The 26,331-nt window shown below is 39.0% G+C and overlaps 2 protein-coding genes and 1 long non-coding RNA gene across 3 annotated transcripts in view; 1 reads left to right on the forward strand and 2 right to left on the reverse strand.

Moving 5' to 3' along the window:
* Positions 1 to 26,331, reverse strand: part of LOC311096828 (uncharacterized protein) — a 488,849-nt gene that overhangs the window by 154,005 nt on the left and 308,513 nt on the right. The gene's annotated exons all lie outside the window — the stretch shown is intronic.
* On the forward strand, positions 1,128 to 26,311 carry LOC311098211. Its single transcript, XR_014609403.1, has 4 exons — positions 1,128 to 1,416; positions 22,089 to 22,234; positions 25,338 to 25,500; positions 25,766 to 26,311. It is a non-coding gene; the product is annotated as an uncharacterized lncRNA (long non-coding RNA).
* Positions 2,823 to 4,626, reverse strand: LOC311098122 (uncharacterized protein). The gene is made up of 3 exons (XM_084138202.1): positions 4,563 to 4,626; positions 4,213 to 4,302; positions 2,823 to 3,803 (listed from the first exon to the last, which is right to left on the reverse strand). The coding sequence occupies exons 1-3, from the start codon at positions 4,581 to 4,583 to the stop codon at positions 3,474 to 3,476; spliced, it is 441 nt and encodes a 146-aa protein (XP_083994328.1). The 5' UTR covers positions 4,584 to 4,626; the 3' UTR covers positions 2,823 to 3,473.

Genomic DNA, 26,331 nt, shown 5'->3' on the forward strand with positions numbered 1-26,331 from the left:
GTGCGATAACCATTGCCTTGATTTAAATGCATCTAAAACCAAAGAATTAATTATTGACTTTGGGCGAAGTAGAGATACTGCTTCTGAGAGCATCATACATAATTTAAAGGTGGAAATTGTCTCATCATATAAGTACTTGGGCACTGTTTTTGATGACCATCTTAAGTTTGATGTAAACAGCGCTGCCATTGTGAAGCAGGGGCAACAGATAATTTACCTCCTCCGCAAACTAAACTCTTTCTCTGTCACGCCGGTCATCCTGTGTAGATTTTACCAGTCTTTTATTGAGAGTCTAAGTTTTTCTTCTATCTGCTGGTTCCACAACTTGACAGTTAAAGACAGGAATAGCCTGAACAACATTGTAAAAATCTGTTCAAAAATTATCGGTGTGAAACAGAGAGACCTTAATGTCTTCTGTAACCAACAAATAGTTCGGAAGGCAGGGAGTATCCTTGCCTCTCCGGGACATGCTTTGGCAGGTGAATTTTCTCTGTTGCCTTCTGTACGTCGTTATGCGCTTCCTGTGTGTAAGACGAACCGTCATTACAAATCTTTCATTCCTTCTGGGAGCAAACTTTTAAACTCTGTGTAGGGCTCCTTGGGTTGTTTTTTTTTATTTTTTCAAAGAGAAGGGGAGGGAAGGAAGGAAGAGGAAAGGAGGGGAAAAAGGAGGAAAAAATTTTACATATTTACCAACGGTTGTATGTTGTGAATAATGTGTTGAATTGAATTGAATTGAATTGAATTGAATTGAATTGAATTGAATTGAATTGAATTGAATTGAATTTATGATGCTGATTTGAATTACTCTCTGGATTAGTATCTTTGAGAGTATTTAATTTATGTAAATTAGAATTGTGAAGTTGAAGATTGGGTCCATTATGGGTTAAAAACCTTTGTCCAAATTCAACTGAGGGTCTAGATGTAAATACTGTCAACTATGTGTGATCAGAGTGATGAATGTAAAATCATAGTCTTGATGGCATAGACAAAAAAGTGACAGATTGGATAAGTCACTATCAAACCCATCACATTTATGAAAGGCTAGTGGATGAATAAAGAAGGAACATCACTGTCATCTGACTGACCTCAACAACACAACACGACCTGACAGAGACATAAGACTGGAGAACTGTGTGTGTGTGTGTGTGTGAGAACATGTGGTTTGTAGAGGCTCTGCCTTCAGAGACAAAACAACAAGCCTGAATTGTGCAAGAGATCTGAGACAACCGCACTGTTATTGTTAGTGTTAGTCTTTCTGCTCGAACAGCTGAGCTCGTTCCTTTAACGGAGACCTTTAAATTAACTGCAAGGATGAAATGTGTGACGATCTACACAGATTCGTTCAGGACGCTCATGATTTTGTGGTGATGTATTGAAAATGTTTGAAGTCAGATGGTCGACCTTTTCTTCATGGTGAGTTAGTATAAAATTTCCTGGATGCCATTTTGTTGCCTGATCGAATTTCTTTTTGTAAATGCGCAGGGCAAACTGATAAAAACATATTGTGTTTCTATAAGAATAGCAGGGCAGACGTAGTAAGTAGCAATATTGACTCATTTGGATAAATATTAGGTACACAAGATGGGCGTTAATTTTTCTCAAGAAAAAAACAACTCAGCTAATGCTGTAAACATACAGAGAGCCCTATCAGCTGGCAGTATTATTTAAGGCTAAAAATAACTCAAATTAAATATAATGCGTTTTTTTTATTATAATAACAACTTTATTTAATGATATAAGTAAAAATATAATAAATATGTAATATAGTACACATATTTAGGTAAATGTTATTTGACATAATTGTTCTCCAGCTGTTTTATTGACCCCTTTGTTTGATTGATTGGTTGATATTATGTATGAGGAATATACATTTTGGTAAGTTGTACTGTATCTTTCAGCAGTGTTCGTGTTTATTTACTATTAGCTAGTAGAGATGATCAGGTCACGTGCTGCTAGGGATCTGTCACGTCACATTTACAAGCGCCAAAACTGTATTTATTGTTTGAATTTCGTAACAAAATTGACAGAATCTGAGAGCTTTTCTTTTAAAAGATTTTCTTTTATATCATAAGTAACCTGCTCTTTCTAGTCTGTCGGTCTCCGTGTCCTCTTTGCTTCGTGATTTTTCTGTGCGTGAGAAAATGGATGTGTCGTGAGAGCGTGTGAAAATTGTCAGTCGCGCGAGTCTCATGGTGAATGCGTGAGTGTTGGCAGCTCTGAAACTGCTATAGTAAATGAAGGATTCTTCAACCCGGTCACACTAAATGCATCTCTATAGCACGCATTGTGTTTATCGTGCAATTTATATGCCAAAATGAGTTTTTACGTGCATATGATACGTATGGGTACACTGTAAAACATTTCAAGTCTGTTAAACTTAGAAACGAAAGTTCACCTGCTGCCTTAAAAACATGAGTTAACTCAACTTAAATATATTCTTTGTTTCAACTCAAAATGTTGTGTTTTACAAGTTAACTAGCTAATGAACATTCGTTGTTTCAACTTGATTCTCTGAGTTTAAACAACTTTGTCAAATGTTGTTTCAACTTGATTCTCCAAGTTAAGACAACTTACTAGGTTACATTATGAACATTCGTTGTTTCAACTTGATTCTCCAAGTTAAGACAACTTACTAGGTTACATTATTGAAAACTCATAATCAACAAATCATCTGCTCAAAAATATTTTTATTGTAAATAGTTCAATGTTGCATAAATTTAACATTGGTTTTATGATACAATTTATGTCAGGAAAACAGGTTCTAAGTAAGGAATTATTATTAAACGGTTTCATTATGTTACAAAATTCCACAACAATTTCATCTTTCACATACTTTCTTATAACAAAGAGTCTTTGCAATTTTAAATGACAACACCAGCAGTTAAACACTTATAATCAGCTAAATTAAAGAACAGAATGCAAAGTAACAATAAGTGTCTGCAAAAACTTCAGAAATTCTCAAAATTAACAACCTTGCATTAAAAACACATCTAAACATTTATAATTTTGATATTTTTCAGCAGTACTTGGGTTTTACTTGAAATGGTCGGTAATATCAAAATTCATGTTAGGAAAAAAAGGTTTTAAGTAAAGGATTATTATTTAACAGTTTCATTATGTTACCTATTGTATAACCATTTAATCTTTCACATACTTTCTTATAGGAACAGAGTCTTTGCAATTGTAAATGACAACACCAGCAGTTAGTTAAAAACACTTATAATCAGCTAAATTAAAGAACAGAATGCAAAGTAACATTAAGTGTCCCCTCAGCAAAAGCTTCAGAAATTCTCAAAATTAACAACCTTGCATTAAAAACACATCTAAACATTTATAATTCTGAGATTTTTCAGCAGTACTTGGGTTTTACTTGAAATGGTCGGTAATATCAAATTTGAACAGTGTCAAGTAACTGAAGACAAAGACTGCAAATGTAACATGTTCCCTCCGATGTATGGTTTGAGACCAGTCTATAAATGATATCTCAGCAGTTTGTTTCGAAGTCCATGTATCTTGGCAGAACAGTGGTCAGTTTTAATCTTCATGATTACTTTCTGCAGGAATTCGAAGGAGTACCTCATACTGCTGGGATATTCAAGGTTAAGGCAGTAGATTGTGCCCATTAACAGAGCAAAGCCAGTGGGTATGTCTCTGAGATTATGGAGAACAATTGTCTTTTCTACCACCACAGCCACGTTGGAGACATCAAGAGGAAATGCATCATTCAGGACACCTTCGTGTCCAATCAGTAGTCCAACACGCATTCCCTTCATAATGACATCCAGGGTTTCACCATGAACCTTTAAACAAATGGACAGTATCAATCCTAATTCAAAAAGCATGTAATAGATTTGGTCTATAATATTATAGAAATGGTCCAATAAAAGAATAACAATTGCACTAAGCAGGTGACTGAGCAGGTCATGATTTTACTTCATTTCAATATATGCTCTAAAAGGCTGGGATGCCAGTCAAAACAAGCCACTGGAGAAGCACAAATTAGGCTAAAAGCCACTGTATGAGCAATTATTTATTATAAACAAAGACTAAAATTAAGCTAATTAATTTATTTATTTATTTTTAAAAAAATATATATCACAAAAACAAAATCATGACAGTTAAGTGAATAATTTTTTTCTCCATCCCTACTACTCTGCAATGAATTCAGTATCATAAGTGCGTTAACAATGTGTAAATATATTTTCTTACATCACACATCTTGATTATATCCGAAGTATCCTCTGTAAAGAAGTGTGGAAGACCAAGTAAGGCAGCTGTTCTTCTGTTCTGATTTGTGTCCTACGAACAATTGTAAACAAGACAGAGTGACTGGCATTATACAAATTAGAATCCCTATGTTAGTAAATATTGATTAGGGTCAAATATCAATTTCAAAGATTATTAAAAAAGTAAACAGTTATTAATTAAAAAAGAACAAATAATTTAATAATAATAATGAAATAATCAGTGATTTTCAGGTAGGCCTATCAGTATTTTTTAGAAACCAAAATTGAATTAAGTAATCAAATGTAAAATAATTAGTTCATTGTTATTCATACCTCCTTATCAAGGCACTGCATAACACTGCTAAGGCTCAACCTCCTGCTTGAAGATACAGCTACTTTGTACAGCTCTAAAAGACTTGGCACCAAGGCATCTAGTCCATTTAAGAATGACTGCAGTAGATCGGTGGTGACTAGTCTATTGAACTCTCCACTTATCTGAAACAGACACATAAGACAGCAAAGATTGAGAGAGGGAAAAGAGCGACAGAGTAGTTAGGGACAGCAAATACAGATGAAAATTATTTCACAGGCATATGTGAACCTCAAATTCATTTAAATCAGCCATGTCACTACCCATTTAAGGAAATACATAATTTCCTTGTAATTTATATTGCTGTGAATGTCTGAGTTGGCACTGGTTACCTGTCTCTCATTGAAGAGTGCAGGCCATCTGTCCCTGACTACAGAGATGAGCGGCTCGTCACCAATGATTTCCTTTCTTCGCTGAGAGAATGTTGTATTCATCAGTTCATCAAGAAGCTGCAGGTCTGGATCACGAATTTTTAAGTTCGGCTTGGGTTTGAAAAGTTTTTAAACAGTCTTTATGAATACAGCCAGGTGAGGCCTGAACTCCTCCGATGATGCCCATGAAACTTTTTGTAGTGCTGTAGTATTCTTCCCTGATGATTAGTAGAGAATGCACAAAACTTACATTTCCACTTCATTAAGGGAACATTCTTGAAATCTGTCAAGAGGAAGAAGAAGAAGAAAATTAAGAAAAAATGTATTGCACGTTCTCAATTAAGGTCAGTGTAATACTTAAAATCTAATATACCCAGTTTTATTATATAGATGGAAGGTAATATTTTAAGCACCTTTGCACTGCATTACTAATCTCTACAAAGATACAAATAAATCCAGTAACATTTTAAAAATCAAGAGAGAGAGAGCAAGACAGTTTGAAGACGGTGAGAGGGCGCGCGCGAGGCCGGGGCTCTCTCTCTGGAGTCGCTCGTTCTTTCAGTAATGCGCCCGGCTGTCACAAGAGCAGCAGTCAGTCATCTGTCACTTACCGATCAAAACAGGCCTTGGCGGGATTAAATTCGCTTTCGCGGCCGACCAAAAAATAAATAAATGCCTTATTAAAAACCTTATTTTATCATCTCTCTTATTAAGCCTTTTAAATTTCGCGTGATAATCAGCTCCCTGAAAACAGGTCGTGCCACAACCATTAGCAGCTATTTGCACTCGCTCCCAAATATATTTTTAGGTCGCACAGATTAAATTTCGGGAGCATATGCGACCAAATGGTCACAATTTCGAACCTTGTATTATGAATATATCATGGCATAGTTTTAACATGCTGAATGTCGTTAACTTACCGAACGCGACGCGCCGTTTGAATGCTGTAAGTTAACTTATAGCAACGTTAGAGAATTATCGACAGCCGCAGCGGAGAGAAGACGAGTTTCCATGAACTTGAATTAAGCAATGTCAATATTCGTCTCTAACGCGCAAAAATGAACCTTCAGCTGGCATGATTAAAGTACTCGCGCACAAATTCAACAACCGAGAGGTGTACAGGTAGCTGCGAGCGAGCGCCTGCCATATTAATTTTCTAGGCCGGAAAAACCCTGCAGTATTTTCGGATTGTTTAATTCATATTAAGTCCTAACCTTACACTAGACATATAGGCCTAACCCCTCAAACACGATCATCACCATGTGATTTCCACTTAGATTGCCCAGAAATTAACTGTAAGCTGTGTAATGTTTGTAAGTTAACTAACTTAGCTGGCAACGGACATTTGTTCAAAGGCAAACAATGATTTTCCGCTCCAGTAACGTTACGTTATAGCAGCTACGCGTTTACTACACACCCACCAACTAACAAAAAATACGGTATAAGCTATGAACCAAAGTTATAAATTAAATTATTTTACCATTTGGTGTTCTGGTAAAAGGTGAACTGGTGAGGGAAAACACCATGCTGTCATTAAATTCGCAGAGAACGGTCAATGTGCTGCTTACAAGAATTAAAATGTAATGTCCTTCATTTATAATTACAAATTAAAAAGAAAAACTTACCTTCCACGGATATTTTGTTTTTCAGCACGAATTCACGTAATGGCTCTGCTGGCAGCTGCGTCAACTCAAAATGGCGATAACTTCTCTCTGTGTTTCGCGGTATTTGCTCTGTATCACCCCTCCCCCAACGTAACTTACAGCCACGAGTTAAATGAACTTTACAAGCCAGACAAAAATCACAGGTAGTCAACATAATGTATAACTTTAAGTTTAATTTTAGAAAACTTATACACTTGAGTTCAATTTCTACAACTTACCATCGCAATTGGAGTTAAAGACAAGGAGTAAGTTCATATAACTTAATGGGGCTCTCATGTTTTACAGTGTAGGGTAGGGTTAGTAGTGGTGTAGGGTACATGATTTTTAGTTAGTAAATGGAGGATTCTTAGTTAGTAAATGGAGGATAGTTAGTAAATGGAGGATTCTTAGTTAGTAAATGGAGGTTCTCTTACGAGAGGTTCTCTCGTATTGCGTAAGTTGCTTACGCTTCGGGCAAAGTCATCTTTTCTCGAGATATGAAGCCAGACCAACCTCCATTTCTCACACATTTCTCAGTCCCCTCTTAAAGGGATACTCCACTTTTTTTGGAAATAGGCTCATTTTACAACTCCCCCAGAGTTAAACAGTTGAGTTTTACCATTTTCGAATCCATTCAGCCGATCTCCGGGTCTGGCGGTACCACTTTTAGCATAGCTTAGCATAGATCATTGAATCGGACAAGACCATTAGCATCTCTCTCAAAAAAATTACCAAAGAGTTTCGATATTTTTCCTATTTAAAACTTGACTCTTCTGTAGTTACATCGTGTACTGAGACCGACGGAAAATGTAAAGTTGCGATTTTCTAGGCTGATATGGCTAGGAACTATACTCTCATTCCTGCATAATAATCAAGAAACTTTTCTGCCGTACCATGAGTCCAGCAGGCGTAATGATATGACGCAGCACCTGAAAATAGTCCCCAGCTCTGTAACTTCAAACGTGACCGGGACTAAGTTTGTCTAACCTATTAGACCTATTTTCAGGCGCTGCGAGATTTTCAGAGACCTCTGGCGGCAGATAAAAATTATGCTGTTCGCTTCTCCAAGCTCGCGGCCAGCTTTCTTACATACAGAAAGCGAACCAGCCTCTCACACCCTCCCGCTCACATGATGGTGCTCAAGTATTTATGAGCGTCTGAACATATGAGCCCACGCCGGCCCTGCGCCCCCGCATGGCTCACTTTTTACAGATAGACTTTTTCTCTTGTGTTTATCCACAGTCTCAAATATTTCCACAGCTCAAGCTGGAAGTCACATAAATGTAGCGCGTGCCTGCTGTCATGCACGCACCCCTGCACATAAGCACTGTCCCCACAGTCACACGTAGTCCTCCCAGCAGCTTCAAGGAGGAGAAGAATGTCGAGTCCCGCCGCGGCCGGACCGCCTTCAAAGCATTTCGCTCTGCCAGTCCCCTTAAAAAGGTGACTGCAGATGTGTTTTTTGCAGCCAACGAGCGCGTTGTACAACCTGCTCGCCTGCACCCAAACACTGTTTTTACGGCAACCCAGAGAAATCTCATAAGAGCACAATTCTGGTTATCCGGCTCACGCCGATGGTGTCTTGAGTGTAGAAAATGTGCCCGCTTCCCAGTGTTCACCCCTACACACAAGCACGGTTCCCCCTGTGTCATTCACTCATGCAGAGCCCACTCTCATAGAGCTGGCATATGCCGCTCAAGTGTTAAATGTAGGAAATGTGCCCACAAAACAGTGCCCACACCTACTCACTGCTCGCTCTGCTACACTTTTATCCCAGGGGACAAGACCTATAAAGCCGACACACATCGGCTATGTTGTAAGTCTTGTGTCCGCCCGCGAGCGCCCACGCTTACTGATAAACACAACACGCCCCGCGCTACTCGCGCATTCCGGGCTTTTTCCCCATGAAATGTTCCCCGCTCAAGGTGACCGGGACGTTACATGTAAACTGGCCAGCCACCGCTTTCAGCGCGCCGCTGTGTTCAAGCATACTTCAGGTTCACGAGCCCACGCCGTGTGGCGACTGGAACCAAGAGGCCATTCTACCCCTAGCTATGCATGCTATTCCGGGAGTGTCAGAATGGGTGCTGAATACAGTGAAGCATGGACCGGGACAGAAGTGAATCAAGAAGTAGCACACCTACTTCGCGCAGAAATAGCAAAGCTGCTATGCAAAAGGGCCATAGAACCAGTACCGCCTTCCCTGAGCGAGTCAGGCTTTTACAGCCGTTATTTCCTCGTGCCTAAGAGGAATGGAACTCTCAGACCCATCTTAGATCTGAGATATTTGAACAAAGCTCTCATGAGGCGGCCGTTCAAAATGCTCACGACCAAACAAATCCTTGTGCAAATTCGCCCGAGGGACTGGTTTATTTTATTAAGACGCATACTTTCAGATTCAGATAATACCCCGTCACAGGCCATTCTTGAGATTCGTCTTCGATGGTCGGGTATATCAGTACACCGTCCTCTCGTTCGGCCTGTCTTTAGCACCCCGTACATTTACGAAGTGCATGGATGCGGCTCTCACTCCCCTAAGAAATCAGGGTATGCGAATACTGAACTATTTGGACGATTGGTTGATTCTGGCACAGTCAGAGATAGAACTAATATCTCACAGAACGATGCTTCACAGCCATCTGGAGAACTTGTGTGTCAGATCCAGAAATCTCAGTGCTCTGGTGGAACGCCTCCTCGTTTGGGCTCAGCACTCACTGCGCTCGCTGAGAGCCGCGCATGTGCCTGGCCACCTGAACGACGACCCAGACAGACTGTCCAGGGACAACGTTCCCCTGGGAGAATGATCCCTGCATCCTCAGACAGTCCAGCTGCTGTGGCACTTTTTTGGCAAAGCGAAAGTCGACCTATTTGCGTCGAAAGACAACGCTCATTGCCCAAGGTTCTTTTCGAAGAGCGAGGACGCGCTGGCCCAAGCTTGGCCCAGCTGCCGACTGTACGCTTTCCCTCCGATCTCGCTGTTACCACAGGTAATCAGGAGAATCAGGGAAGCGCGCCACTCGGTGCTCCTCATAGCCCCGCGATGGGCCTCATAGCCCCAGCTGCTGATGCAGCTGTCAGACTTAGCCCCATGGCCGATTCCGGTGAGAAGGGATCTCCTCTCTCAAGCCGGCGGCTCGATTTGGCATCCTCATCCAGAGCGCTGGTCTCTGCATGTATGGATAATCAACGGATACCTGTTGCCTTGCCAGAAGGGGTTGTGAACACGCTCACGCAGTATAGAGCTCCTTCTACGAGAAGGCTCTACGCGTCTAAATGGTCTGTGTTTACTAAATGGTGCGCCGACAAAAATCTAGACCCACAAACTTGTGGGGTCTCGTGGGTGCTTTGCTTCCTGCAAGAGCTGCTGGATATGGGCAGGTCCCCCTCCACGCTCAAAGTATGTGTTGCGGCTATTGCAGCGTTCGCAGATTCGACGCGCGGCCAGTCATTAGGAAGGAACAAGCTCATCATCCGCTTCCTTAGAGGAGCCAGAAGGATGAATCCCCTGCGACCCCCGTCGGTTCCTATTTGGGATCTTTCTTTGGTCCTGGAGGCCATGAAAGCACATCCCTTTGAACCTTTAAAAACTGTGGATCTGAAATACCTCACGCTCAAAACTATTTTTCTGATAGCTCTGTCTTCAGTCAAACGCATGGGTGACTTACACGCGTTATCCGTTAACGCCGCGTGTCTCAAGTTCAGACCTAATGACTCTAAAGTCATTCTCAAACCGAGACAATGTTATGTCCCCAAGGTGACTGGCACTCCCTTCAGAGTGCAGGTCATTTCTTTATCGGCTTTACCGGCATCCGGTAGCGAAGTCGATGGTAACCTCCTCTGCCCTGTCAGGGCGTTGAGGGTTTACGTCACACGCTCTGCCGCCTTCAGGCGCTTGGAGCAGCTCTTTGTTTTGTTTGGTGGGCGCAACAAGGGTCTCGCCGCCTCGAAACACAGTCTGTCCAGATGGATAGTGGACGCTATTGCGGCAGCTTATGCGTCTAAAGACCTGCAGTGCCCTCTGGGCGTCAGGGCTCATTCCACCAGAGGCATGGCCTCATCGTGGGCTTGGTCCAGCGGGATTTCTATTCATGACATTTGTATGGCGGCAGGCTGGGCCTCCCCCTCTACATTTGTCAGGTTTTATAACCTGGAAGTTCCCGCCTTGCAGGCTAGGCTTTTGTCAGTCTAAGTCGTGTGTATGTTCTGCCCAGATTGTTCGTGTGCAGGCTACTCTCACTTGATTTAGCTCTCCTGGTTGAGCTGCACTATAAGGGTTGATATTATTTAAGTACGGACCGGCTGCGCCGCTCCGTATCCCCTACTGTGTGCTTATGTACATGTGCTGGCCCACTCTGTTGGCCGCCTTATTCCCACTTATCTGTGTCCCCCGGGACGTTCCCCTGGGACTTATGTGGTGGATGCTTGGCGCGCACGGTGTTGACAAGGGGTTCCCGTAGCGTAAGCAACTTACGCAATATGAGAGAACCTCTCGTAAGAGAACGTACTCGGTTACCTAACGTAACCTCGGTTCTCTCTAGAAGAGGGAACGAGTATTGCGTAACCTGCCGTGCTCGCGCCTCGAGCTGATCTCGCTTCAGTCGATGAAAACCAGGTAAGCAGCCCCCGAGCCCGCCCTTTTATACGCTAAGCCACGCCCGGCTGTGACGCGTGAGGGCGCGAAGCGCAGGGCAGCCAATGAGCGCGCTAGATAGCTCGATCTAGGTCTGCTAGCTGCTGCAACGCGTTGACAATAAATATAAAATTAAGGATAATTTTTTGGCTTCTTATCTCGAGAAAAGATGACTTTACCAGAAGTGTAAGAAACTTACGCAATACTCGTTCCCTCTTCTAGAGAGAACCGAGGTTACATTAGGTAACCAAGTACGATTCTTAGTTAGTAAATGCGCATATATTTAAACGCAGTTGTGTACATGTGTTTCTTTTAAAATGTGTTTCTTTCCCAGGAAATAGCCACTTACCTATTTAATGCACAATTTTCCTTACAAATTACATTATCAGCATAACAATTTGAGTAAATTTAGCTGTGTAAAATGTAATGGATGATGCCCCCATTCTAGAACAGAAGTTATGAAGTTATTCTAGAAGTTATGTATTGATACTAAAATTTGATTGGATTTGCTTGTGTGTGTATATGTGTATGTATTGTTGGATGATATTTGTTAAACTCAAACGTGCTGTGTCTGTTAGTCTTGGCCAGGACGCTCTTGTAAAAGAGATTCTTAATCTCAATGTGTTTATTTCCTGGTAAAAAAAAAGGTTATAATTATAATAATCAAAACTTACTTAGTTTGAATTATTGTTGTGCTAAGTAACATGGGTAGCATGTGTCAGAGTCAGTGTGTCTAGCAGGCACATGATGTTCTGTCATGGCTGATAGGGTTCGGGACGGTTGCAACAAGTTATAAATTGCATGTTTAATAAAAGTTTGTTGCATTGCAAATTGTTCAATTCTTCCTGTCTGACACTGAAATATGGAGAGATTGAACAGCATCTGTAACGCCTGATCACTGAATCTGTGTAGGCCTGTGTTCTACACATACACTAACAAAACTCAATAACTGCTATTTGATAAATATGACTAAATAAATAAATAATAGGCTACAATAATATTATTGTATAAATAAATAATACTATAATATTATAGTAGGCCTAAAACAATTAATATTTTCAGAATTGTATGCTCATTGAGACAAAAAGCTAAAGTTAATTAGTGAAATTTAAGGTATTTTTAACGTGTTGCAACCGTCCCTGGGTTGGGGTCAGACTCAGTTGCAACATCTGGCTTCTTCCATTCAAATAAATACTGTGAACGATATGTCATATATAATCATCTTTATATGGGTAATTAGCAGACAGAGGCAAGTATTGTCTCCTTCAGTGGAGGCTCTCCTGTCACGACCAACACTCTTTACCAGTCCAATACAATCCCATATTAGAAGAAGGTGTGTGTGTGTGTGTGTGTGTGTGTGTGTGCGTGCGTGCGTGCGTGCGTGCGTGCGTGCGTGCGTGCGTGTTGTAAAATCTTTGTGCATATTTTTAAATGCAAAAACCACCACTGAAACACCACTGTTCTGTTTGCTGTTGTGATGTTGATGTGCAGTTTATGGTTTCCAATGCCCGTTTAAGAAAGTTTCAGGTTGACTCACACTGTAAAATTTTACAGAAAATAACTACATTTTAATTTTCTGTTATTTTAAATTATATTCAAAACTCTGTAAAATTACAAACAATATCTGTAAATTAATTAATTGACTGTTAATTTAAGGATTATATCATTAATGACAAATTACAGTAATGCTTATTTTTTATACAGGACAATTACTGTATTATTTATACAGTATTTTTCTGTTTTCTTAAATTACATACAAAGTTGTGTAAAATTACAATAAAAATGTGTAATTAAATATGTAGCTCATTATATTAAAGGTTTATATCCATACTAACAATCTAACATATTTCCTTGTCATTTTAAAGTAAATGTTATTTTACATTTATGTGTATTTTTACATTTAAACTCTGTAATTCTGGATGCAAATTTAATGCAAGCAAACTGCACAATTATTGTTAAATTGAGCTTGCCGGTTAGACAGCAGGCCAACAGGGTTCATGATGGAACATAAGGTGCATTTAAGTCCTCCTGGGAAGTTTGTATTCATGAGGTTTTACTATTTTTTTTTTTTATGTTTTAAATTAATTTATGAAGCCACTGTAAACTTTATCATCACATATTATATTGTTATATTATAATACTATCATATTTTGTGCAGGCATTAGCTTATTTCATTGTAAATAGAAAAGCCTGACAATGTCACTTCTATAAGTATTGTGGTATTCCACAATGTTTCTCACTGAACATTCTTTGCTAAAATACATTACAGACTGTCACAGTGAGAAGATCTTCGTCCTATCAACGCTTAAGGACTAACCACTGTCAACACCTTCACTGAAAAAAATTATAGTTGAATTTACTAAAAAAAGTATCGTAAGTGGTTGCACACAATTGATTTTAGCTACATTTAAACAAATACATTAAGTTGAACTTACTAAATTTTAGTTCAACTTAATGCATTTGTTTAAATGTAGCTAAAATCAATTGTGTGCAACCACTTACGATAAAAAGATTTAGTAAATTCAACAAATAATTTTTTTCAGTGTTGGAGTATCCATGCTGTTAAATAAAAGTCTGTAGACAAGGGATAGGGTTAGAGTTAGGGTTAACCTTAACCCTTAATTTCTAACCCAGACCTGGTTTCACAGACAGGGTTTAGATTAAGCCAGGATTAGGCCTTAGTTCAATTTGGGCATTTAATTAGCTTTTAAAAATGTTCCTTAGAAAAAAAAAGAAAAAAAAAAAACACATTACTGGTGTGCATCTTGAGACAAAACAATGGCACTGACATATTTTGTCAGTGCAAGTTGCTTTCAGGTAAAACAGCTCAAACGTGCATTTTAGTCTGGGACTACAGGCTTAAGCCTTGCCTGCGAAACACAGGGTATATGTTGCAACTTGTATAGAATTATGCCAATGTTAGTTGCGTTGGACAGAGGATTAGCCCTAAACCAACAGGTTGTGAAACCGTGCCACACAGGGTGAAAAGCAAGTTGACATTATTAGGCATAAGAGTGTTTCTAAAGGAAAGGTCAAGAATTTGTTAAAGAGCAAAAGGGTCATTATGGGTCACATGGATGTAACTTTAAGTTTCAGCACATCACTCCAATTTTGATCTCCTTGAAATGGTTGCCGGTTAAATCCAGAGTAGAACTCAAAATATTAACCCTAGTTTTTAAATCTTTACATAATCTTGCACCAGTCTATCTTGCTGAGTTGGTGCATTCACACAACTCTTCGCGCCCACTCAGATCGGGACATTTAGGAATGTTGTCCATCCCTAGGTCCAGGTGATGCAAGCTCCCTGTAGCCATCTGAACAGCAACATCTTTCTTTGTTTTTAAATCTATGCTTAGATCCTATTTCCTTGAACAGATGTTGTTAGTCTAAAATATATTATGTAGTTGTCTTTTATCCCTTTGTAAATTGTTAAGTACAGCACTTTGGTTTTTAAATGTGCTTTATAAATAAATGAAATGAACTCTATCACCATGATACCAATCCATTCGTTTTTTCATATAGGTCTATACAGAATTGTATATGAATACATATGCAGTGTTTTCTCTGTTTAATATATAATCTGTTTGCTCTGGTAAATTGCTGTTTAGCAGAGCAGTGGTAAATATATGTTGTTAGATATGGTATATAAGTTATTGTAAGTTTCATTTTTAATCGTGCACTGCAATGAAAACACCATTTAACCAATTGAATAAATATAACAGCATGCCTAAAAATACAACTAAATAAATAGCACGTGTATTTTTTTTTCCTGTAGTTGCAATGTTACCACACTATTGGCTGTCTCTCTGAGTTGTTTTGAGCATGATTGGTTATTCAGACTGTCATCCAGGAATCTGGCCAATGACAACTATGCGCGTGTGTGTGTGTGTGAGGAGTGTGCGCGCGTGTGTGTGTGTGTGTGTGTGTGTGTGTGTGTGTGTGTGTGTGTGTGTGTGTGGAGTGTGCGTGTGCGTGTGTGCGTTTTGCAGCTTTCTAAAGCCGACTTTGGTTCTGTGGCTTTTACATTGTTTAAAACATAGATTATTTTACAGTAATAATAGAGTGTGTTAAATATATTAATAATATTGATTTGAATTAATATTGAAATTTTTGTATTTTGTATTATATTTTAACACATCAGTTTAATTCTCCATTCTCAAATATTTTGATAGAAATTTCACAAATATATTAAGTGTATTATAAAGAAATAATTGGTTAGTCAAGTACTAAATTATTTTAGTGAAATTAAAAAAAAAAACCTTAAATATAACTGTAAATTTTAGATAAAATTAACTGTTGGATTTTAGTCAATTATTTTGGTATGTTTTAACTCGAACAATCAAGTAAAAGATATTCAGAAATGTTATTAAGTTAATAAAGTTAAATATTACTGTAATATTTACTAAGCCACAGAATTATTTTTTAGAGTGTTTAAAGTGATTCATTCAGATGTTTCACACATCATAATCAGAGAGTTCTTGTGACGCGTGATATCGACAGAAACTGTTTTCTCTTCAGAAAGCTGTGTGAATATTTGTCTAACAGCAGAATATTCACCAAATTCAATGTTTGTTCATATTGTGCATGTTTTGAATTAATCTCTGTAATGAAGCTTTACAGAACTGGATGATTTAACACTGATAATAATTATATGATGTTTTATTAATATATACAAATTTGGTTGGTCTAGTCCAAATAGTCTCTGAGTAACTGAGAGAAATGCAAAAAGTGTTGCAACTGTCCCCGGTGTCCCCTAGTTATAGTCTAGTAGCCAACTAGGTGAACCCGGAAATGTTGAGTACACCAAAGTTTTTTTGCAGAAATGTGAAGTATGGGTCCCCAGCATACAGAAACTGCCGGATGCTAATTCGCATATGTTGAGCAATTTGCATAATTAGCATAATTAGCATTATTAGCTTAATCGTCCATTTTTAGCAGATATTTGACACTGTATGGCCAATTTCTACAATATGTGAGTGGTTGTAGAGGTTTTAGAGGATGCTGATTTCATTTTTGGCATTTTCAGATTTCAAAGAGCTAATTTTATTACATATTTTGATTTATTTAGGCAAATTCTGATTACTTTCAGTCATAATTTTAGGTTAATTTTATGTTATACAAAACAACTTACAGAATCTTGAGTGCTCTTGTGAATATTGATGCATTGTTTAGGGTGTGATGAGGCCAGGGTTCGAATTACGTGGGAGCCAGTGGGAGCTGAGCTCCCATTGAGAGAGGATGAGCTCCCATGAAAGCAGTAAAATCATACACCTGTGGGGGTCTCTAAAAATCATCAGCACCATTATTTAAAATTATAAATAAAGCACTTTTTCCTTCAGACTACTGTAGCGTGACTTAAAAGATAGGACAAGATGTCAAACACATGGATCTCGCGGGATCTCGGATCGTCATCACACTACATCCTTATGCTTCGCTTTCTGCCAGGACTTTTCCTGACTTTTCTCAACTCACAGAAGTGACGTCAACGTCCGATCTAGCAGTAGCATAACCCATCAGGCAAGTGTTATTTTAATATTGGCGTAATTTGCGGGTGGGAAACGTCCCCACCACTTTTTGCTAAGGGCAATATTGTCCCCACCACTTTTGAAACATCTCGCGGCACTAATATACCAATACAAATAAAACATCTTCAGTTAACTAGCAGAGCATTCATTTAGTTTGTTTGTTAAATAAGAGCCGATCTAGCGCTGAAATGTGTTGTTTTTTAAATAAAGTGATCAAAGTGCTCGTTGCCGCTGCGATCAGTGGCGCGGATACTGTGTTCTCTTGTGGCGATCGCGCACAGTCTTCACTCGGACGCGCGCTTCAATCCGTTGTGGAGACTCTCTATTTGTTCCGGTGAAATTACAAAACAAAATGCACACAAACGTGTCCTTAACCACTGAAAAAACATAATCGGTTTTGATGAGAAAAAAAAAAAGATATATATATATATATATATACAAGTGCGGATTAGAACCCAAAACCACGAACCTCTGACACGCTTGGCAAAAGTTCTGCCACTGGACCACTTAAATGCACGCTTAAAATCACACCACTAACAACATATATTAGACCTCATTAAACGACAAATTAAACCAAATGTACTATTTAAATTGAATTGTGTTAGCAACGCTTTTTTATTAAACATTTTTATTTATTTAGGCCTACATTAGTAAGCTACACCAGGCCTGCTCATAGGCTACTTTCTTTTTTTTTTCTTTTTTTTAAAGAGACCCCCACAAAGATGAAATCATAATTCGAACCCTGGATGAGGCTGAATCCCCTCCTGATACTTTTGAAGATTCAAAATTGCTTTTTGGATAAACGATGAATCTTTGTTAGGCTGAATGTTATGCATTTCTGGAGGGAAAAGCAATGCTGGTATTTGACATAACTTGGATCCTGCAACTGTACGATACATATTGATGGGGTAGCTCTTTAAGACACCCAATGAGATGACATCACCTAAGCCCATCACCATGTGTGATCAACAAACTATGTACAAATAGTCACTGTATACATGCCATTCAAGACAGGCCACGCAAGTCGCTAGGGCAACTCCCGAATGGCAGATGGGCTGTCCAGGTTGGTCCGCAAGTCGCAAGATCCAACGGGGACCTAGTTAAAACTCCGCCAGATGCAAGACTGTTAAAACTGAGTCTGGCCAACCCAGGTCAGCCCGCCACACCAAAGGCTAACCAAGAGGGCCTCACCTCCACACCACACAAAGCACACACTGGCTTCCACCTTCAGGCAAACTTCTATGCCTCACAATTAATTAACAAAGGGCAGCCTCATCATCTTCACTATCCTCGTCTGTCCTGGTGAGTCGAGCAATGGTCCAAAGACACTTATATTCTTCATTTTAGACACACCTTCATCACTGTGACGATCTTGCACAACATTGTAGGCTGACCAGTCCAGGGGAAGAGGACTGGAAGCATCATCCTAGAAGCATCCTAGAATGGAAGCATCATCCCTCCTCTGTGCTCTAGAAGCCCTCTCTCGGATGCTCTCTTGGACAGTAGCTGTTCTTGGCACTTCTTTCAGAGCGGGTGGAGTCAGCTTCTTAGGGCCTTTATAATGTTCAATGGCAAGACTGCTGTTAGCTACCGGACAGAATTTCTCAGCTTGGAGCTTTGTCAGACGGGGAACTTTTAGTGACGTAATCCCACCGTCTGGAGTCGCCACTCCAAGGAACAGGATCCCTGCAGGATTTTGCACAAACTGAGTGGCCATGGCATGTCTTGTGCGGCAACCATTGGGTGTGAAGACTACAAGATCAAAGTTATCACCCCAACTGTGAACAGGGCCAATGCACCTCTTCAGTCCATACCCGCAGGTACTTACACTGAAAAAAAATATTCATTGAACTTAATCAATTTTAGTTCAACTTAATGCATTTGTTTAAATGTAGGTAAAATAAATTGAATGCAACCACTAAATTCAACGAATCATTTTTTTCAGTGTATCTGCATCATCTGAGGCGTATTTGGCAGCTGATTTCCGGAACCCAGAGGACCTCATCATATGTTACAACAAGACCATGCTCATTTAGGTCCCGAACCAGTTCTGAACTACCTTATGATGAAGTTTTACAGCTAGCCCCAAAGTTGTGTGATTCCAGCTTTTACGGATGTGCTGATGCATTGAGCAAGTGTGAGTGCTGGTTTGGTCACCGTTTCTACCCTGGACACAAGACTGGAGACAAGTCTTAGGAGAGTTGGACTTGTATATTGAATGACCCTTTCATGCCTAAAGCTGCCAAGGTCGTATTCACAAGGCAATGGAATATTCTGGACCTCTCCCCGCACTTTTCTGACAAACTTGTCAACATCATCATCGTCATCATTGAAGAGGCCAGTTTGTCCTACTAATTTGAGTTATTTAGCAATGTACGGCCTAAAGCCAACAATCGTCTGACATCCTTCAACTCTCAGTACAATAACGGCATCACCATAATAATCACACAGGTGTGCTAGCATTTGTTTCCGGCACAAACTCCCAGAATTAGCTACAAAAACATCATGTAATTTGGAGACAGTCCAAGTCACTGACTTGTTTGCACTCATGTGGTCTATGACCGAAGCTAGGCAGCTGTCAATTGGTTTACTAGCAATTGCGTTAGAGTCAGTAGGTACATTCCTGAAAGCATTGTAACACTTGGAGTGATACTGAGCATCAGCTGCAGGTAGGTCCATGATGCCATTCACCCGTAGCTTCACAACTTCTGCCCAATCATCCTGCCGTTCATTAGCCTGGCAAGCCAGACCTACATCAAGATGTTAGGTCTGGCAACTCACCATTGGCACGGCTCAATCCGAGGGGTGGGATAAATGATTGTCTTTCAAATTCCCTCTTCACGCAATAGGATAGCGCTACAACCAACCAGAGTGTTTGCCCACCAGCGGAGCTAGTTGATAGATTAAACTTTTGCCGTATCTGGTCGGCAAAACTACAAACACATCTTCCTTTTTTAAGAATGACTTAAGTGCCGTTCTTTGTTCTTTTCTCAGAGAAAAGCTTAACTCCAAGTCCTCCAGAGTCGCGGCCAAAGCCGATTGGAAAGACCGCTGTTTTCAAGTAGCAGGGAATTCACGCAGAACCGTCACAACTCTGCCGTCATTGTTAAGCCCGCCCACCAACTCTATACATGATTTGATTGGCCTGACTAGAGTTTGTTTTTTCCAGCTCGAAAGTCAACGGAGAGTTGCTAGACTACACTGGCTGCAAAATAAATTTTGCTGCCGCTAGGGTGCATCTAGATTTCTAGGCTAGCCATTCATCACATTTAGACAAAATCTCATCTTTCAAGGGTGGAAGGCCTGGCCTATCTAAAGTCTGACATTTTTTAACTGGATTCCACCTGTTAGGATTTTTAGAGTCTTTTTCTTCACAAATAAGACCGCAGAACAAGCACTGTTTTGAATAATCAAAGGCAGAGAGTTGAGAACGAATGATTCGCTTTCCTGGCTGACTCTGACATGAGTCTGACTTGCGTTTGCTCACGTTTCTAGAGCTAGTAGTATATGAGCTATAGCAAGATTTGTGACATAGCACAGAAGCTGATGAAGCACCATCAGTAGCAATAATGTTTGACAAAGTCTCATGTATGGCTGTGTCTCCGAGCTCTTAATTAGTATAGTAGTGATTCCTTTGGACCCAGATAAAAGATTTAAAGTTGCACACTTTTCCACTGCATGGAGCAAACAGACACTTCTTTCCCGACATTTCGACTTGATCAAACCATCTCTCTTTGTTTTGAAAGTACTTAACCCTAGAGTTGAATGGTTAAATAATCCTCCACAACAACTTGAAAAAGCAGCAATAACACTGAATATCGACTGTTTTTAATCCTTTCCTTATCAAACCACAAGAAGTCTGAATTTGAAAAAAAGAAGAATACGATATTTTTAAATAATGGTAACTCATTTTAGAACACCAGATTCACCCACAAAATGGATCTGACTAGAAATTCACAATGTATTGAACAATACGGTCACTATAACTCTGTCCACCTTTTATCTTAATGTGAAAACATAAGTAATATCAACATTAAAATGTCAACATTAAATCCCTTGACTGACTTTTACGAATATTAAGGTGATATAAGAAAAAAATATTTGCAAGGTGAATTTCGACTTTAAAACTAGACTATGCTCCCTTGCTTTACAACATACTTATTACAACTACACCAGCTAGCTGCAACAGCTTATTTGCATAAAAACATAACTGGACCTCAAGAAATGTAAACAAATTTAAGGTTAGCAACATTCACATCAAAGGGCAAGAGCTCTTGTTATTCTGAAATGTGAGATTATTGTGTTTACCATGAAAATAACCTAAAATTTTGGCCGAAATTAATAAAAAAATGTCTAAATTTATCTAAATTTGTTATAGAATTACCATTTTGAATTCTGAAAGTGCCAGAAATGAAATCAGCATCCTCTAAAACCTCTAAAACCACTCACATATTGTAGAAATTGCCCATACAGTGCAAATTATGTGGTCAAAATGGACGATTAAGCTAATAATGCTAATTATGCTAATTATGCAAATTGCTCAACATATGTAAATTAGCATCCGGCAGTTTCTGTATGCTGGGGACCCATACTTCACATTTCTGCAATAAAACTTTGGTGTACTCAACATTTCCGGGTTCACAATGGGGCTCTATGGGCTGGCTACTAGACTATTATACTAGGTTATAAGATAAAATATTCATTTTCTAGTTAAAGATCACCTGGTTTGTTCAATATTGTCTGAAATGTTGACTACACCCCTTGAGTGGGAGTCGCATATGCTCGTATAACATTACAAGAGGAGGCGTGTGTGAGAATGTGTTTATGTGAAAAGCTCACAGTCACTCTTTCTGTTACTCTGAGCTGTGTTTCTCTCGGGACGCTTCCTCTGCTCTGCACAAGGTGACTAACACTTTCTCTTTCGTTCTGTGAAAAGATTTTATTCATTTATTTAAATCTGGACATTTGTCTATATTTTAGTGAAACTGAAGTGGAGTTTTTTCATGAGAAATTAATGCATTTGAGAATATAGGTTATAACACATATCACAAACCACAGAAACATACGGAAGAGAAAGAGAAAAATGGCAAGCAAAAGAGACTAAATATGCTAAACATGATCTAATGCAATATATTGACCCAAAAAAGGCGCTGATAGTCAACAAAACAGCATTAATAGTGACAAACCAAACTGAGTATTTATGATGTTTAAGATCAAACTCTGTTATATATCATTCATCATCATCATCAGTTTCATCTTCTCTGGTGTCTGAATGTGTAAAATCAATTCTAAACTATAACTTTTCATTTACTGAATATAGGCTACAGGAAAAAGGAGAATTTACGAGCTGTCATTTAGAAGATCCACTTCATATCTACTTGAATCAAGGTGCCTATAATCTTGGTTCTATAGAGTAACGATCTGGATAATCTATGGGACAGTCAACGTCAGCTCTGTCCTAATAAGGTAGGCTATTCCTTTTTTGGATTGTGTTTTATATATATATTTATACTGACGTCAGCTGCCGCTAATAACCGGAAGTCGGAGGGGGATGCCGCTTTTAGCCAGGCAAATAAGTTATTATATCAATATAAAATTTTAGTACTTATTTAAATAAAATACTTCTATTAGTAATTATTTTATATTATTTGATTAAAAAAGGTTTATCAAATATAAATCAAGTAACGAAGATCATAGACGTAACCTAATACAAAAAAAACATTAAGCTACATTTGAAATTATGAATTTGTACGTGTATAAATATAATTTATGAATGAGTGTACATGTTTGTTAGATAATGAAATCTATACATACAGAAAGAAATGCCTGTAATCATATTGTATATTTATTAAATATGCATACCCATTTATTAAACTTAAATAATGAGAACATGAACTGTTGACGAAACGCGTTCATGTCAGCTAGAAACGAATGCGAGAGAGCAGCAGATACAGAGATCAACCTCGTTTTACTGTAGTCCTAAGGGGAATTCAAAACGGCATTCTTTTTCTTTGAAGCAACAAAGGCTAAATCATTTGTTATAGTTTTTTTTTTTTTTTGTAATTGTAATTGATGACACGCAGCGAAATATAATATATAGCCTATTATAAATATAATATATGAATTTTTACGTGTATAAATATAATTTATGAATGAGTGTAGCCTACATGTTTGTTAAGTAATTAAATATATACATACAGCATGAAATACCTATGTAATCATATTGTATATTTATTAAATATATATTATACATATTAAATATACATTTAAACTTAAATAATGAAAGTCCTGTCTAAAAGAAGAAAAAAGAACTTTGTCTCATCGATTACCTTTATTTAAAATCATATTTTGCTATCATTTAAGTTCAGTTTTACATTTGTTGTTCTGAAAGCAGAATGATAGACCACAATCCTGAACTAGATGGAAAAGTTCGCAGACAAACTTTAAGTTGGCTTGAAAAAGCCTAGCCAGAAAGTTTGAAAAAGTTTTAAAATGTTCTAGTATAGTTTAACATGATTTACAATGTTTTATGTTTATCGCCGGCGCCACCATTGACCATTGGCCGCTGTCGCTTGACTTCCAGTTACATGTGAGTTGCAAGAGTGTGTGTGTGTGTGTGTGTGTGTGTGTGTATACACACTACCGTTCAAAAGTTTGGGGTCAGTAAGATTTTTAATGTTTTTAAAAGAAGTATCTTCTGCTCACCAAAGCTGCATTTATTTGATAAAAAATACAAATAAAAACTGTAATATTATGAAATATTATAAGGATGTAAATCATCTGTTTTCTATGTGAATATATAGTAAAGTGTAATTTATTCCTGTGATCAAAGCTGAATTTTCATTCAGTCATTTTCATTACTCCAGTCTTCAGTGTCACATGATCCTTCAGAAATCACTCTAATATGATGATTTGATGATCAAGAAACATTTATGATTATTTATCGGAGTTATCGGATAGAGGGGGCAGAGTTATCCGATAGATGGGCGGAGTTATACGCTAGATGGGCGGAGTTATCAGATAGAGGGGGCGGAGTTATCTGATAGGGGCGGAGTTATCAGATAGAGGGGCAGAGTTATCAGATAGAGGGGTGGAGTTATCAGATAGAGGGGTGGAGTTATCAGATAGAGGGGTGGAGTTATCAGATAGGGGGCAGAGTTATCTGATAGATGGGCAGAGTTATCAGATAGGGACGGAGTTATCAGATAGATGGGCAGAGTTATCAGATAGAGGGGTGGAGTTATCAGATAGAGGGGCAGAGTTATCAGATAGAGGGGTGGAGTTATCAGATAGAGGGGGTGGAGTTATCAGATAGATGGGCAGAGTTATCAGATAGAGGGGTGGAGTTATCAGATAGAGGGGGTGGAGTTATCAGATAGATGGGCAGAGTTATCAGATAGAGGGGTGGAGTTATCAGATAGAGGGGCAGAGTTATCAGATAGAGGGGTGGAGTTATCAGATAGAGGGGGTGGAGTTATCAGATAGATGGGCAGAGTTATCAGATAGAGGGGTGGAGTTATCAGATAGAGGGGCAGAGTTATCAGATAGATGGGCAGAGTTATCAGATAGGGGCGGGGTTATCAGATAGAGGGGCAGAGTTATCAGATAGAGGGGTGGAGTTATCAGATAGAGGGGGTGGAGTTATCAGAGAGATGGGCAGAGTTATCAGATAGAGGGGGTGGAGTTATCAGATAGAGGGGCAGAGTTATCAGATAGAGGGGTGGAGTTATCAGATAGAGGGGGTGGAGTTATCAGATAGGGGGCAGAGTTATCTGAGAGATGGGCAGAGTTATCAGATAGGGACGGAGTTATCAGATAGAGGGGTGGAGTTATCAGATAGAGGGGGTGGAGTTATCAGATAGGGGGCAGAGTTATCTGTTAGATGGGCTGAGTTATCAGATAGGGGCGGGGTTATCAGATAGAGGGGCAGAGTTATCAGACAGGGGGCGGAGTTATCAGATAGAGGGGTGGGGTTAACAGATAGAGGGGTGGGGTTATCAGATAGAGGGGCAGGGTTATAAGATAGAGGGGCGGAGTTATCGGATAGAGGGGCAGAGTTATCAGATAGAGGGGGCAGAGTTATCAGATAGAGGGGGCGGAGTTATCGGATGGGGGGGCAGGGTTATTCAAGTAAAAAATATATATTATTATCCATTCCGCATCTCCCACATGTGTGTGTTTGCAAGTTGCAAGTTGGTGAATGAAGATACTGCTTTATTAATTTATCCAGTGTAAAACCCGGACACTGCCACACAAATGTGTTTTTTGTTTATGCCCTACTACAGGATTTAACGCAGAGTAACAGCTCACTAACAGTTACAAAAGACACTGTAACAGTCTGTCACAGGCAATTCTAGTTGCATTTTTTCATCAATTAATTATTTTAATTATCCTCACATCTATATATCTGTCATTTCTCATCATCATTGATTATTCTGAATATTGTAGAGTTAATCTGAGATGCTGTAATAACACTGAGCTCATGCAGATGTTGATCAGGAGTTGATCTGATGTCTCGTGATATGATGTTATATCGCTTTAATGAAACTCTGTCTGTGTGATTGAACAGATTCAAATGAAGAGGAGAAAGAAAATCAGCAGAAATCACAGATCAGCAGAAAACAAGAAGACTGAGAGAAAAATGGAGGACAGAAATGAGACACAAACCAGTGGATCACCAGAGAAACAGACACTTGTGAGATCGAGCAGTATGGAGGCAATAATGCCAGACTGTGAGTGTTTGATCATTATTGAACTTTAATTCTTCATCACATTTTATTCTTGTTGACAAATAACCCACAGTTGGGAAAGTACTACACCAACCCATAGTTGGGTTACTTATTGGGGTTATTTTTAACCCAAAATGATTAAGAGAGTAGATTTACTATTCAAACTGATTCTTCAGACTTTCTGCACTATTAAAGCTATAGACTATTGAAGCTTGTGATTGTTGTGATGGAGAACAATATCCCATAAACTCATATTTGTGATTTCTAGTTTTATGATCCAGACGAGCCTGTAAAGTTTTATTCTGATGTCAAAACTGAGGAGAGATTCTCATCAAACCCTTCATCATGTTCTCAAGAACATCATCATCATCTTCATCATCATCATCATCATCACTGACATCCATCAGCAGATGAAGACCTGGGGCCTCATGTACAAAAACTTGCGTTGAATTCATACTAAAACATTGCGTACGGACAAAGCTGTTAATGTGCGTACGCACAAAAAAAAAAGTCAAATCAAAAAACAGATGTATGAATCTCTACGTACGAAGGATCCCACGCATATTCTCTTTGTACATCCCAATTAACGTAAAACTGAGCGCACATGCACAAGCACAACACCCCACCTAGTCTCCTCCCTTAATTAAGTAAATTTAAATATGGTAATGAGTCCACTTTGGCAAAAGAAAGCAGTAAGAAAATGGCTAAAGTAAGCGGCAAGAAACGAAACTTTACAGAAAGTGAATTGAAGGTGCTACTATCGGAGGTAGAAACGAGAACAAATATTTTATTTGGAACTTTGTCCTCCGGAATTAATAACAAAAGGAAAAAATA

This window comes from Abramis brama (assembly GCF_963993115.1).
Source record: "Abramis brama genome assembly, chromosome: 15".
NCBI classification, from domain to species: Eukaryota; Metazoa; Chordata; class Actinopteri; order Cypriniformes; family Leuciscidae; genus Abramis; species Abramis brama.